This window comes from Mytilus californianus, unplaced genomic scaffold (assembly GCF_021869535.1).
Source record: "Mytilus californianus isolate M0D057914Y unplaced genomic scaffold, xbMytCali1.0.p SCAF_9, whole genome shotgun sequence".
Taxonomy (NCBI): domain Eukaryota; kingdom Metazoa; phylum Mollusca; class Bivalvia; order Mytilida; family Mytilidae; genus Mytilus; species Mytilus californianus.
In genome coordinates this window covers 41,261,308-41,277,515 of record NW_026262745.1, presented here as the reverse complement: position 1 = coordinate 41,277,515, position 16,208 = coordinate 41,261,308, and the positions used below count along the sequence as shown (strand labels likewise).

Here is a 16,208-nt window from a genome sequence, read left to right as displayed (position 1 = left end):
GCAAAGGCTTTATCAAACCCCCTAATCTGTATGACCTCATGTCAAACCTATAATCTGTATGATGTCATTTCAAACCTCCTTACCTGTATGACGTCATGTCACATAAAAACATCTACGTGAGGTATATATATATAATAAAGTGTATATGATATGGCTTTTTCAATATCACACACCGTATCAACCCTCAACCAATATTATGAATCCCTCGAGCAGAGCTCTTGGGATTATATTGGTGTCTTGTGTTGATACGGTGTGTGATATTGAAAAAGCCATATGATATTCTCTATATAAACCATGCTTTATTACTGGAACAAATCTATATAAACCATGCTTTATAACTAGATTAAATCCTTATAAACCATGCTTTATTACTGGAACAAATCTATATAAACCATGCTTTATTACTGGAACAAGTCTATATAAACCTTGCTTTATATTGGAACTAAATCCATAACAACACTTCAAAAGCTGTAATGTTGAAGAATCTTGAGAGAATTATGGTATATCACTTGAAACAGAATGAGAATGTTATACTAAAAATTCAGAAAATTTTGTAATGTTCTGATATTTTGTGTTGAACTTGTCATTTTGCGTTTGTTTGAGACATTTATATTCTCTGATGTTAATCTAACGTGTTTACCTTCCTTATAACATCTAGTCAAACCTCACCATTAATAGAACTTTAGTAGACACATAAGTACCATATCTAGTAAGGCCGCTGAAGTGTTCTTAAAAAAAAGATTCATGAAAATTGCAAAATCTAGGAAGTTTACCATTTATATTTAATCCGTTAACACTGCAATATAAAAAATAAGAAGATGTGATATGATTTCCAATGAGACAAACTCTCCACCAAAGACCAAATGACATATAGGTTAGCAACTATAGGTTACGGTACGGACTTCCACAATGAGCATTACCCATACTGCATAGTAAGCTATAAAAGGCCCTAAAAAATTTGTGTTTCCTGTGCATTGGTAGAACAGTTATTAACTTTTTGGCCTGAAATGGCTTAAAAAGTATTTCTTCAAATCATTCAAGATCCATTACTATTGATCACCAAAAGTAAAAATAGTCCATATTGAACTTGACCGTAAATTTGTCATCAGTAACAACTTCAATGACCTTTTACCCACCCATCCCAATACAATACAAATCAATGACCAGATGTTCATCTGAAACCTGCTAAAAAAGGGAATAAAAAGTACGCAACCATTGAAGATTAATAACATTTATTTCATTTCAAATCACAATTACATTAACAAACAATATCACATAACAATTAAATGAAGGCCTCAACCACTAGTATCATCTTCGTTGTTGTCATGTGTCGTAGAAAAAATGATGTGTAAAGTTACTGTAAGATTAAATAGTGTAATATTACCTTTCATTATGTGAGATGAAAACCATGATCAGACAGAATCATGGACTGTGTGATTATCCATCTAAACACATTTATAAAAATGGCGATAATCTTATATATTAAACAGGAAAATTCGGCTTACAGAAAAAAAAGTTATATCATTGCCTCATCCAGAAGTAATACAGTACACTCTGTTAAAACAGTGCTTAAGTGCCAGTCTGCCTAAGAATCAGGCAGTGGTGAAAACATGACAAACAAAAACCCACTCAAGTTGACATTAATTTATGTTCAAATTGTATAATGGTGCACAAATATAACATTCGTTTCCTTTACCTGTTCTGGTAATTCAAGATATAATTTGGTTGAAATGCACTAAAAATTAAAATTTAATGGGAGCTAACTCCGTTGTTTGCTATCATTCTCGTTTCTAACTCAGGATAAGGGTAACTTAAAATTAGGATGGTTAGGTCGGTGGGTTTTTTCAGCCATGTTTTGATTTGTTTCAAAATTGCCTCATTCTTACAAAGACTGGCACTTAACAGATGAATTTTATAATATGATCAATTCTTTCACAAGCAATGCAAGATTTCAACAATAGTAAATTAATTTTTCCATATATATGATACAAGTGTCTGTTCAGAAATTTCGTTTACAGTCAATCAATTTTTGTTCCATACATTTCAGTCAACATTAAAAGTGTTGAAATGGTCCAACATGGTAAAAAAATATAGCATGGTCTTTTCAATAAATCCTTTCATCAATATCTAATGCATTATGATAAAATGATATTATCTCACAATTTGTACTTTCAAGCTCGATCGCACATAAATGTCAATGTTATGACAAAAACATAATTTAAGCTGCCTAATAACACAAAAATTTGTTTACATTTGGCTACAGGGGCTTCAGGGTGACATAATCTCCTTGCCTACAAGCAGACATCTAAATATCTGATGTAGTCATATAAGGGATGTCAAATTAGACTATTTTAAAGTTTCCTACAATACACAACAAAACGAGTAATTTGGTAACATATATCTGACCAAAGCATAAGCATGTTAAGACTTATTTTTCATGTCTAATAAGTTAAAAAATGTACTTGTGTCTATTCCACTGCATATTTTGAGAATTAAAGTGCTTGTATGTTATTTATTAATGTCAAGAAAGCCATAAAATGTTAAAACGTTGATATGACTCAAAGTCACCCCCACCCCTAAAAATCTCAGGACTTAATACCCGTCTTTCCTCTAATGAATAAAAGTAATCAGCCTTCAGCTGTTGTCTGCTCTTTGGTCAGGTTGTTGTCTCTTTGACATATTCCCCATTTCCATTCTCAATTTTAATACTTAATCACTTATGATTTGCACCAAAATGAAAAAAAGAAATAAGTTTTTGGCAATAATAAAATAGAAAAGTGACAAATTTGAGCATATTTCATAAAATTACTTTCATGAAATTTTGTTTCCTTTAGAATTGTGATCTGCAGTAGCTGAAAATACACAACATTTTATACATGTACCGTACACCATATAAAGTGCATTCATCTAAGATAAATATTCAAAGGGAAGGACACACAGACAGACAAGACAGACATAAACCAACATAACCCCCTTTTGGGAGTGGGGGTATAAATAAGTTTGCCTTTAGTCAGCTATAGTATTACAAAACTACAATTTCATAAGAGAATAAACTTTTGAGATGCAAAGATTGCTTTTGATACAAATTAGAAAATATATTAAGTGCCAATTAATTAGATAGCAGAACACAGCTATTCTATGTCAAATATATCTATTGGTCTATTTTCTTATAAGTACACCGGGTAAGATACAGCACTATAAAATTGAAATGAGAATTTCAATTATATCACAACACTTTATATAACAAATATATATAACATACAATACCGTTACAAAAAACAAAATAACAATAAAAATGTAAATATTCAATAAATATATAATGTTTTATGTACAAACAATGATTTATAAAAAATTTTATTCGTTAACAAATTCACTGGTATAGATTCAAATACTTCTAAAACTAATGTTGTCCACTGTTGATATTAAAATATAAGAACCTTTCATAAATGAAATATTTTACTTGTTTATCAATTTTTGTTGATATACTAGCACAAACAGATTTTTCTCCAAATTTTGGATTTTTTTTAACAAAAACATAGTTTTATCACAATTGTGATAGAGTAAATCAAATCAATTAATTAATTTATCACAAAAAGATAATACAGCCATTTGTAATTTTTTGTACAAACTAAGTTACTACATGTAACCCAAGTTTTTATTCCCAATTTATTGACACCGGGAATAAATTTTGAAAAGCATATTATACCTATCAAAACAGTAATGCACTGCTCATATGTATATATGCTTGTAGTAGTTTTTTGTTGTACAGCACCATCTTTTTAATCTCCACTCTTCTGTATGCAACAATAGTCCAATTTATTTCAGAAGATAACATTATTTGCTAAAGACTGATATATCTATCAGTTAAACATAGATAATTTGATAAATATGCATACAAGTAATTTAACGCATTTGATACATTTGTACCTTATAAAAATAGTATTTGGTACAATGATGTATATTTTAAAAATATCTTTTGGCCTTGGGCAACAATGAAGAGCCATTAATTGTTGAAATGTGCATCTGGTGCAATAAAATTGGTACCATTTAAGTTATTTATTAGTAATGACCATCACCATAACAATAAATTAACAACAAAATACATCTTACTAAGTTGTATTCATTCTTGACTTACATGTTAAAAAATTCATCACACAATATGTGCAAACTTATTCAATTGCAACTTAAAACTTCACAAACTTCCCAATCGCAAACCAAAACTGAATGATTTTCAGAGTTGCACATCTCTTATAAGTTAAGCTTAGCTATTGGACTAGAAATAGGTTTCAAATTAAGGCTTATATATATAGTCCAAATCAGCAGAATCAAGAAAAGCATAATAGCAATTCAGGGAAAGAAGGCTTTGATATTTTGAATTGAGAACCAATTAGCCATACATGTCATTAGAAATTTGAAATTATCTCCCTTGGCTTATATTACCTTTTTCCAATTCAAATTACTTTTACTTATTTGTTCATAACACAAAAAAGAATTCATAGTTTTATTTTTTATATGCTCATCTGATGGATTCAACAGGTTGAAGGTACATTTTTTAAGCATGCAAGACAACGGCTATTTGACAAATGAGTTGTGGATAATGAAATCAGTATTATATGTTTAGAATTGACGGAGATATAGACAAGTTTGAACATGATATTGCTCGATTCATACCTAAGCAATCATTCTTTATAAACTAGAGGCTCTAAAGAGCCTGTGTCGCTCACCTTGGTCTATGTGCATATTAAACAAAGGACACAGATGGATTCATGACAAAATTGTGTTTTGGTGATGGTGATGTGTTTGTAGATCTTACTTTACTGAACATTCTTGATGCTTACAATTATCTCTATCTATAATGAACTTGGCCCAGTAGTTTCAGTGAAAATTATTTTGTAAAAATTTACAAAATTTATGAAAATTGTTAAAAATTGATTATAAAGGGCAATAACTCCTTAAGGGGTCAATTGACCATTTTGGTCATGTTAACTTATTTGTAGGTCTTACTTTGCTGTACATTATTGCTGTTTACAGTTTATCTCTATCTATAATAATATTCAAGATAATAACCAAAAGCTGAAAAAATTTCTGAAAATTACCAATTCAGGGGCAGCAACCCAACAACGGGTTGCCTGAATGGTCTGAAAATTTAAGGGCAAATAGATCTTGACCTAATGAACAATTTTGTTTTGAAAGATTTGCTCGAAATGCTTTGGGTTTAGATATATGAGCCAAAAACAGCATTTTACCCTATGTACTATTATTAGCCATGTCGGCCATCTTGGTTCGCGGGCAGGGTCATCAGACACAATTTTAAAACTACATACCCTAATGATTATTGTTTACAACTTTGGTTAAATTCATCTTAGTAGTTTCAGAGAAGATTTTTGTAAAAGATAACAAAAATTTACGAAAAATTGTTAAAAATTGACTATAAAAGGGCAATAACTCCTTAAGGGGTCAACTGACCATTTTGGTCATGTTGACTTATTTGTAGAACTTACTTAGCTGAACATTATTGCTGTTTACAGTTTATCTCTATCTATAATAATATTCAAGATAATAACCAAATACGGCAAAATTTCCTTAAAATTACTAATTCAGGGGCAGCAACCTAACAACGGGTTGTCCGATTCATCTGAAAATTTCAGGGCAGATAGATCTTGACCTGATAAACATTTTTACCCCATGTCAGATTTGCTCTCAATGCTTTGGTTTCAGAGATATAAGCCAAAATCTACATTTTACCCCTATGTTCTATTTTTAGCAATGGCGGCCATCTTGGTTGGTTGGCAGGGTCACCGGACACATTTTTTAAACTAGATACCCTAATGATGATTGTGGCCAAGTTTGGTTAAATTTGGCCCAGTAGTTTCAGAGGAGAAGATTTTTGTAAAAGTTTACGGACGACGGACGCGGGACGACGGACGCCAAGTGATGAGAAAAGCTCACTTGGCCCTTTGGGCCAGGTGAGCTAAAAAGGGAAATATATTACATGTATAAGCAAAATTTTAAATATTACCAGAAAAACCTGGATATGATTGTCAAAACTCAAATGGTGGCGTTTCTAAATGACTAATGTCACTAGATTTTATTTTTAACTACTGTAATTCACCAAGCTATGAAAAGATATATTGACAATCCATTACAAAGTAAGCATTAGTTTGTCCCCTGATCTTTGAAAAACTCATTTTTCTGTTCTAAAAGTAAAAAGGAGTTAAAAAAAAAAATGAACTTGTGATTTTTTCCAAATTGTATCAATTTATCCAGTTCAATTTCATATTTCATAAGACATGCACAAGCATAGATGACATTGTAACATAAGTGCAAGCTTTTCCCTAAATAACTCTATTAGGACAGTATTTTCTGAGTTTGTGCTTTTTTTTTTTTTCGAGATAAAAAATATCATTTTAAAACTTCAATGCAGAGCATACTTCATGTATACTTCAAGATATAAACACCTTTTCATGTCATTGGGAACACAGAAATGTCTTTTTCTATTTATATCAATTCAATACAGATAAAATCACAGAACAATTACTGATTCCAATTCAGAAAACTGTAGAACTTTCACAATTCAAACTAAGAATAAGTAAGACCCTGTTCACACTAGCATTTTTTGAATCGATCTAAATTTGAATTGATCTAAATAAAACCAATCAGCGTTCACATTATCTTTAATCCTAACGATCTCTATTGTTCTAACCTGAACCACTGCGTTCACACTACAATTTAAAATGCAATCGAAATGACCTAATTACCCATGAAATTGTAAACACTGTGTATAAATAGAAATATTTAATCAAATTAATGTGTTGATACATACGCTTGTACAAAAATAATGGATGAAGTTATTGTTTCACTTGAATAACAAATGTTGATACCGCTGTTCGAAAAGTTTTCGTTAATTTTCAGCCTTTTAATGTTGGTCATTCATTTTGTAATTAATTGCACTTGTAATTTTGCCGCCATTCATGCGCACAAATTTTTTACAATTCAATTGTCCTAGTTAAGATCGATCTCTGCGTTCACATTTAACGTTAGATTGGTTCACTTTAGATCGATTCAAACTAAATTACCTCTTTTGGTGTTTTAGTTTAGACCGATTATTAAGATCGATTCAATGCTTTCACATCGGGCTTAAATCGATCTAAAGTAATCTGATATAGTTTAAATCAATCTAAAGTGAACCGATCTAGTTTAAATCGATCTAAAGTGAACCGATCTAGTTTAAATCGATCTAAATGTCCAAATGTGAACAGGGTCTAAGTATAAGACATTAAATTTTTTTTTTATATATGTTAGGCTTCAAATACCTGTAAGAATTTTTTAAATAAGCTTTGTAATAAATATTTTTTTTTTTTTAAATCACATTCGTGGAATTCAAGAATTTGATGAAAATCTCAAAAAATGTTTTATATTAATGGGCAAAAAAGTTTTATATTTCATTCTGTTGAATCAGCCATTTGATACTTAAAAAAATTGCTGTTTCAGAACCCAAAGGACTATGGGTAATTTCATTGTTTGTACCCCAAAATGAAAATAGCCTCACATCATTGGTTGATTGAACATTGTAAAGGATGTAACATTAGCCAATTACAATGTATTGGTGAACACTTGTAGAAAAATTACCCAGAATGCTTTAGATTATTAAACAGTGAATTGCACTCTGGTAATTGTATGAAAATCAATAATTGATTTTGAAAAAAAACAAAGTTAATAAACATTGCAATTCAACTGACACACCAGGTGGGGGATAAAAATGCAAAAATGTAAATATGTGTAAATATATTAAAATTTTGAGCAATTCGGTAAAGGCACAGGGCAAACAGTGCACTGATTTGAATATGTAACATGGAATGCCTACATTGGTAGAAAGATTTCAATAATATCCATCAAACTAATTCTGAACCATTAACTTAAATTTGACCTATCACTCTTTCATATGACCTCTGAACCATGCGTCTGACCTTCAAAAAGAACTTTGAAAAGATAAAAGGAATTTACAACGAAATTTGGAATAGTTTTTGGCATTAGGCAACATTCAGTTCGATTGAAAATTCTGACTGAATGACAACAAAACATAGGCAACCAAACAATACAACACAAACTAAATAATCAACAGTTGACTCCATATGCACAACTTTATAGAAATTGTTTTTTAATCTGACCATGTAAACATGTAAACAGACAACCAGACCCCCCCCCCCCCCCCCCCCCCAATGAAGATTGACACTAGTCGAACAGGAAGCCTTTTGTTGTACCTAACTCACCCAGTGTTTTGTGATGTCTTTAGTTTTATTTGAAGTATTTTGTGGACTGTTAATTGTAAATTTGTCTTTTTTCTTTTATCCTTGCTGTTGTTGGTCATTCTTCCACTAATGTTTTTTATTTCCCCCTTTTCATCTTCTCCATTTGTTTTATTCACCACAACAGAAACTTAACTATTTCCCTGGTACTACAGTGTAAAATTGTTATAAATCAAGATGTTTTGTATTATTCAGAGTATTAAATGCAAAGTGCCTCCATTAATGTCAGAAAACATTTTGCATGCCTCAAAAGAACAATATTGCACTATTTCCTGATCTGCTTCTAATTTGATTAACATTACTAACATACATGTACGAAAAAAAAGTAATATGGCTATTGTATTAATATCATCTGAATGGCATCAACTGTGGCCTTTGACTTATACTATTCGTGTGACACCAACTGTTTCATTTTCACGGTTGACTGCTCTTTAAGATCTGTTAAAATGCTGTCTTGTTCTTGGACTTCCTTCTGCAATGAAAATCATAAAGTAACAAAGTGCTCTGAAACAAATGTGCATTAGATAATAAACTTGACTGTGCCTCCATCTTGAAAGTAGGGGTCAAAGTATGACTTAATTTAAAACAAGAGTGCACACGCTGAAATGTCTCGCCTTCTTTACTAATCATTGATATTATGTTGATAGTCCTAAATATAAAGCTTTATTACAACTGTCACATAAACTTAACATTAACCAAGTAAACTAAACATTGACCAATGAACCATGAAAATGAGGTCAAGGTCAGATGAACCATGCTAGGCAGTCATGTACAGCTAACAATTCTTCCATACAACAAATATAGTTGACCTATTGCTTATAGTTTAAGAAAAACAGACCAAAACACAAAAACTTAACACTGAGCAATGAACCTTGAAAATGAGGTCAAGGTCAAATAAAACCTGCGTGACTGCCAAATAGATCATAAAATATTTCCATACACCAAATATAAAATATAATTGAACTATTGCATATAGTATTAGAAAAAAAGACCAAAACTCAAAAAACTTAACTTTGACCATTGAACCATGAAAATGAGGTCAAGGTCAGATGACACCTGCTCGCTAGACATGTACACCTTACAATCATTCCATACACCAAATATAGTAGACCTATGGCATACAGTATAAGAAAAACAGACCAAAAAAGACAAAAACTTAACTATAACCACTGAACCATGAAAATGAGGTCAAGGTCAGATGACACCTGCCAGTTGGACATGTACACCTTACAGTCCTTCCATACACCGAATATACTAGACCTATTGCTTATAGTATCTGAGATATGGACTTGACCACCAAAACTTAACCTTGTTCACTAATCCATGAAATGAGAACGAGGTCAAGTGAAAACTGTCTGACGGACATGAGGACCTTGCAAGGTACGCACATACCAAATATAGTTGAACTATTGCATATAGTATTAGAAAAAAAGACCAAAACTCAAAAACTTAACTTTGACCACTGAACCATGAAAATGAGGTCAAGGTCAGGTGACACCTGCCCGCTAGACATGTACACCTTACAATCATTCCATACACCAAATATAGTAGACCTATGGCATACAGTATAAGAAAAACAGACCAAAACACAAAAACTTAACTATAACCACTGAACCATGAAAATGAGGTCAAGGTCAGATGACACCTGCCAGTTGGACATGTACACCTTACAGTCCTTCCATACACCGAATATACTAGACCTATTGCTTATAGTATCTGAGATATGGACTTGACCACCAAAACTTAACCTTGTTCACTGATCCATGAAATGAGGTTGAGGTCAAGTGACGGGAGTCTGACGGGCATGAGGACCTTGCAAGGTACGCACATACCAAATATAGTTATCCTATTGCTTATAATAAGAGAGAATCTAACATTACAAAAAATCTTAACTTTTTTTTCAAGTAGTCACTGAACCATGAAAATGAGGTCAAGGACATTGGGCATGTGACTGACGGAAACTTCATAACATGAGGCATCCATATACAAAGTATGAAGCATCCAGACCTTCCACCTTCTAAAATATAAAGCTTTTAAGAAGTTAGCTAACGCCGCCGCCGCCGCCGCCACAGCCGCCACCGCCGCCGGATCACTATCCCTATGTCGAGCTTTCTGCGACAAAAGTCGCAGGCTCGACAATAAAAAATAATCCAATTTCATCAATTCCTTTTAGAGACCTAGACATAAAAATCTGAGACAACCAAGGATTAAAAAATTCAATACTTTAATTTTCAAGACATGCATTAATTTGAGACAATGAAAATTTTATCTTGGGATTCCTGAGATATACCGATGACAAGTTTTTTTTTAACGACCTTGACTACCCATGTGGGTCTTGCACGGTCGGCTAGGATATACCGGGGTACTTGTCAAACTTTTATAAAACAGGCAAATCTTGAAATGTCAACTTGTTTTCATCAGTGCCATTTTAATAGAGCTTGACACATTTTAAAGACAATTGTCTATTGTTGAAGGCTGTATTTTAATCTCTAATTACTTTTGGATTCTTGAGTTGTTTGGTTGGATTGCTGTCTCATTGAGAGATATACCCCACATCTCATTTCATCAAAGAATTGGAAAGTGCTCCATCCAACAGGTTAAGTAATGTCTATATAGCTATTATCTGATTATCTGTTTCTACAGCTAACTAACTTCAGAAACAATACACTCAATACAAGTAAAACAGAAAATTTCCAAAGATTTATGACTTATATCTGTGCAGCTCGGAGACAAAGGCAGACTAATCTTATCAAATTCAATTATCTTTATTCATTAATTTGATGAATAAGAAATGAAACTGGTATTCAATAGTGACAATACAACAGTTAACTTCCATCACATGCAACTTGCATCAAATCATGCAAATGTTGCTAATGTTGTTGCAGATATAAATCTATCTACAAAATCCATTACCATCATAAAAGTCTTGAGTGCAAAAAGGAGCCCAGGTAATTGTTTTAATGGCTTTGGGAAAACCCAATCTCTATTTGACAAGCTTGAACAACATCGATACCCTAAATGAACTGATAACACTTAATATAAATGTATGAACAGAATTATATGGCTTATATATAAACCTACAATCACAGACAGACAAGAGAAAAAGGAACTTATTTACCTGTATTATATCGCAGATTCAGTTAGTAGTGCAAAAAGCTGATCCACCTATTTAAGTTAATATCTAAAGTATCATTGTCGGTAGTACTACTAAATTGCTTCAAGTTATTACACTTTAACAATAGGTCAAACTCTAAAGTCTACTTAACATGTTAAGCAAAGTTCAAAGATGTTTGAATACAATGGAACTGCTACCTAGATTAAGGATCAGATTTTACAATTTCCACTTAATATCTGATCACTGGTGAACCTGGCAGATATTTAACAATGGAAGGCCCAATGTGGTGGTAGTCTGAATTGGACATGAATATCTGTAGGTTTCAAACAAATATATTGGGTAAATTTCATTATCGCTATTTTACGTAATTTTCCTTTGATCTTACTAACTGATAATTTCCTTTCTCAGCACAGTAGAGTGATATGAAAAATAATTGCTAGAAACTAAGGGCGCACGTGCCGTTGTCAATGAAATGAACAACGTCGTCATAGGTAAAATAGCAATAAACAGATTATCATTGGTCATCTCAACTCGATTGCTTTTCTCACTTTCGCCGTACCGGCTCAAGCGAGAAAATCAATCTCGTTGAGATGACCCACGTTAATCTATAAGTACAAGCTGGCAGTCAGCAAATACTGACAGATATATACTTCTTTGAGATTATATATCTGTGTAGGAAGTGTTCATGGAACATAGAACTACCAGTTATTTTAGAACTTTTAAGGAAATGCAAAATAAGGTAAAATCAGTGAATATACTAGCAATACATTTCTTTTACACAAGCAAACATGATTTCTTGTATTTAACCAGCAAAACTGATATTGAATCAAAATATACGGAAAGTTCATGACTTGGATATCTAAAATACTATTTATAGTTACTACTTCAGGGGCCAAATGTTTTGTAATCAGGATCCAGGAAAATAAGTGAGGTAATATTGGCATGCGAAAAAATGTTCTTAAATAGACCTGTTTATTTTCCTTTTACATATTTGAAAAATACTTCAAGAAATATAATAAAACATAAAAGCCCACAAAATCACATATGATTTTTTCATTCCACAGAATCAAGTCACCACTGCTTGTGAATTTCAGTCCCTAAGGGTATGTATGATCTATCTTGTAGCCAGTTTTTTCAGTATTAGCATGATTTAATGATACACATTATATCGGTAAATTTCCAGCTAATACAATTATGTCATTATCGCATATTAAAAATAAGATTGCAATGCCCTCAGGCAAAGTTTACAGAAGATAGTTTTAGAAGTTCTGTCTAGTTCTTTGTGGTTTATCATGTTCAATTCAATATTTGACATTCAATTTGTAATTATTTTTGGTTTTCCAAACTTTTGGTCTCAAAGGTCCCAGAAAATTGTTGCACCCATGGAAATTATACACCATGTTATACAATAACCAGGGACCAGTTAAAAGTTGCTGTTTATTTTCACCAAATTTTTACTTTAAACTCAGGCACTCCTCTTTCTGTGTAGATGTGTTTGGTTTTTGGTTTTAATTTTTGAATCAATTCTGACTTATTTTCTCCTTTTATTTTCCATGATTTAATATAAACCAGAGGCTTTTGAGGTTTTACACTGTTCCTTGTTTTGGCAAAATAGAAAGAAGACCATTAGCAACCAGAAAATGTCATTATTCATATTTTTTTCTTTTGATTGAAATGATAAATTCATGTGTTAGAACATATAAGTATTTGGTAAGCAGGAAAGTTGTTTAGAAATGAATCTAAAAATGTTTAACACAGTATACCATGTTCACACAAGCTTGATACAAAATTTCAGGAAGATTTTAAAATTATTTGGAGCTCCTTTGAAAAGTGCAAAACAAATTTCATTGGACGGATAGACAGATATAAACCAGTATACCCCCTCCTTTTGGAGCAGGGGCATATTAAGCAGATGTCTGTATACTCTGCTGAAAGCATTAATAGCTATTTCAGTTACACTAATGACTGGACAATGGCTGTCAGGACCAAAATGAAAATGCTAATAACTTTTTTATTTCTCATAGGATTTATCTCAAATTTGAAATATAATAAGATTTTATCATTTTATATTTAAATATAAGAAAAAATAAATGGGGAATGTGTCCATGGGACACAGCTGATGCCCCCGCTTGCATATAACGTTATAAAGGGACATAACTCAAGAACTGTAAAAGTGACCCTACCCAAATTTGTACTTGATCTGAGTTTTGTGGAAATATAAGTAAGCATTGTGTATACGTTTCATAACATTTAGTTGAAGCAAACTGAAGTTGGAGAACGGAAACAAAAAATTTAGCAATTTTTCCATTTGTAAAAGGCCATAACTCTAGAACGGTTCAAGTGACGCCACCAAAATTCAAACTTGATCTGTGTTTTGTGGTAATAAGCATTGTGTATAAGTTTCATAACAATTTTTAAGGCAAACTAAAGTTAGAGAACAGAAACTAAATATTAAGCAATTTTTCCATTTGTAAAGGGGCATAACTCTAGAACGGTTCAAGTGACGCCACCAATATTAAAACTTGATCTGTGTTTTCTGATGATAACCATTGTGTATAAGTTTCATAATATTTGGTTGAGGCAAACTTAAGTTAGAGAATGGAAACGAAAAATTCAGGAATTTTTCCATTTGTAAAGGGGCATAACTCTAGAACGGTTCAAGTGACACCACCAAAATTAAAACTTGATCTATTTTTTGTGATGATAAGCATTGTGTATAAGTTTCATAATATTTGGTTGAGGCAAACTAAAGTTAAAGAATGGAAACGAAAAATTCAGCAATTTTTCGATCTGTAAAGTGGCATAACTCTAGAATGGTAAAAGTGACGCCACAAAAATTCAAACTTAATCTGTGTTTTGTGGTAATAAGCATTGTGTATAAGTTTCATAACATTTGGTTGAGGCAAACTAAAGTTAGAGAACGGAAACAAAAAATTCAGCAATTTTTCCATTTATAAAGGGGCATAACTCTAGAACGGTAAAAGTGACCTTAATTCAAACTTGACCTTGGTTTTGTGGTAATAAGCATTGTGTATTAGTTTCATATCATTTGGTTCAGGCAAACTAAAGTTAAAGAACGGAAACCAATTTTGGGACAGACGTACAGACAGACAAGGGTAAAACTTAATGCCACCCCACCCCCCCCCCCCCCCCCCGCTATGACGGGGGCATAAAAAGGTGCCATTATTTTCCATTTGTTAGAATATGATAAAATTCTGTTCTTTTTGTCCCTAAAGGATGAATGGTTTTATACAAATTGAGAGCTCTATAAGTCTACGGTTACTAATATTTTATATCGATAAAAATAAACTAGAGGCTCTCACGAGCCTGTGTCGCTCACCTGTATTTTCTGATGCTTTGGAAATCATGTAAAATAAGGTTAAAATCATAATTAATAGTATTAGATAATAGATATCATAATGATATCTAAGATAATAACAAAAAACTGTAAAATTTCTGTAAAATTACTAACTCAGGGGCAGCAACCCAACAATGGGTTGTCAGATTCGTCTGAAAATTTCAGGGCAGATAAATCTAAAGCTGATGAACAATTTTGCCACCTGTCAGATTTGCTCTAAATGCTTTAGTTTCAGAGATATAAACCAAAAACTGCATTTTACCCCTATGTTCTATTTTTAACCAAGTCGGCCATGATGGTTGGAAGTCGGGGTCATCGGACAAATTTTTTAAACTAGATACCCTCAGAATGATTATGGCCAAGTATGGTTAAATTTGTCTCAGTTGTTTCAGAGAAAAAGATTTTTGTAAAAGATTACAAAAATTTAAGAAAAATTGTTAAAAATTGATTTTAAAGGGCAAGAACTCACAAAGGGGTCGACTGACAATTTTGGTCATGATACTTATTTGTAGATCTTACTTTGCTGAACATTACTGCTGTTTACAGTTTATCTCTATCTATAATAATATTCAAGATAATAACCAATAAAATGCTCCGCAGGGCGTAGCTTGATACGACCGCAGAGGTCGAACCCTGAACAGTTGGGGCAAGTATGGACACAACATTCAAGCTTGATACAGCTCTGAATTTGGATTGTGATTGAATATTTGACACAGCATAGGTTTCTGACACAGAATGAATGTGGTCTAAGAACTTAAAAATTTTAAATTGGACATTCACCTATTATGGTCCAATATCCAAAATCTAAATACATGGTTAGATTCAGCATATCAAAGAACCCCAAGAATTTAATTTTTGATGAAATCAAACAAAGTTTAATATTTGGACCCTTTTGACCTCAATGTGGACAAAGTTGATAACGGGGCCCAAAATCAAAAATCTAAATACATGGTTAAATTCAGCATATCAAAGAACCCCATATATTCAATTTTTGTTGAAATCATACAAAGTTTAATTTTGGACCCCGATTTAAACCAACTTGAAAACTGGGCCCATAATAAATAAAATGCTTCGCTGGGGCGCAGCTTGATACGACCGCAGAGGTCGAACCCTGAACAGTTGGGGCAAGTATGGACACAACATTCAAGCTTGATACAGCTCTGAATTTGGATTGTTATTAAATATTTGACACAGCATAGGTTTCTGACACAGAAAGAATGTGGTCTAAGAACTTGATTTTTTTTAATTTACCTATTATGGTCCAATGTCCAAAATCAAAATACATGGTTAGATTCAGCATATCAAAGAACCCCATATATTCAATTTTTGTTAAAATCAAACAAAGTTTAATTTTGGACCCCAACTTGGACAAACTTGAAAACTGGGCCCATAATCAAAAATCTAAACACATGTTTAGATTCAGCATATC

General features: G+C 32.4%; 1 protein-coding gene across 2 annotated transcripts in view; it reads right to left on the bottom strand.

Moving 5' to 3' along the window:
- Positions 1 to 8,202: 8,202 nt before the first annotated feature.
- LOC127715781 (circadian locomoter output cycles protein kaput-like) overlaps positions 8,203 to 16,208 on the bottom strand; it is a 107,664-nt gene continuing 99,658 nt past the window's right edge. For both annotated transcript variants that reach the window (XM_052221925.1, XM_052221926.1), the window contains one exon: positions 8,203 to 8,778. In XM_052221925.1, coding sequence (XP_052077885.1) covers positions 8,692 to 8,778 — 87 coding nt within the window. In that variant the 3' untranslated portion in view covers positions 8,203 to 8,691. The remainder of the gene's footprint in view (positions 8,779 to 16,208) is intronic.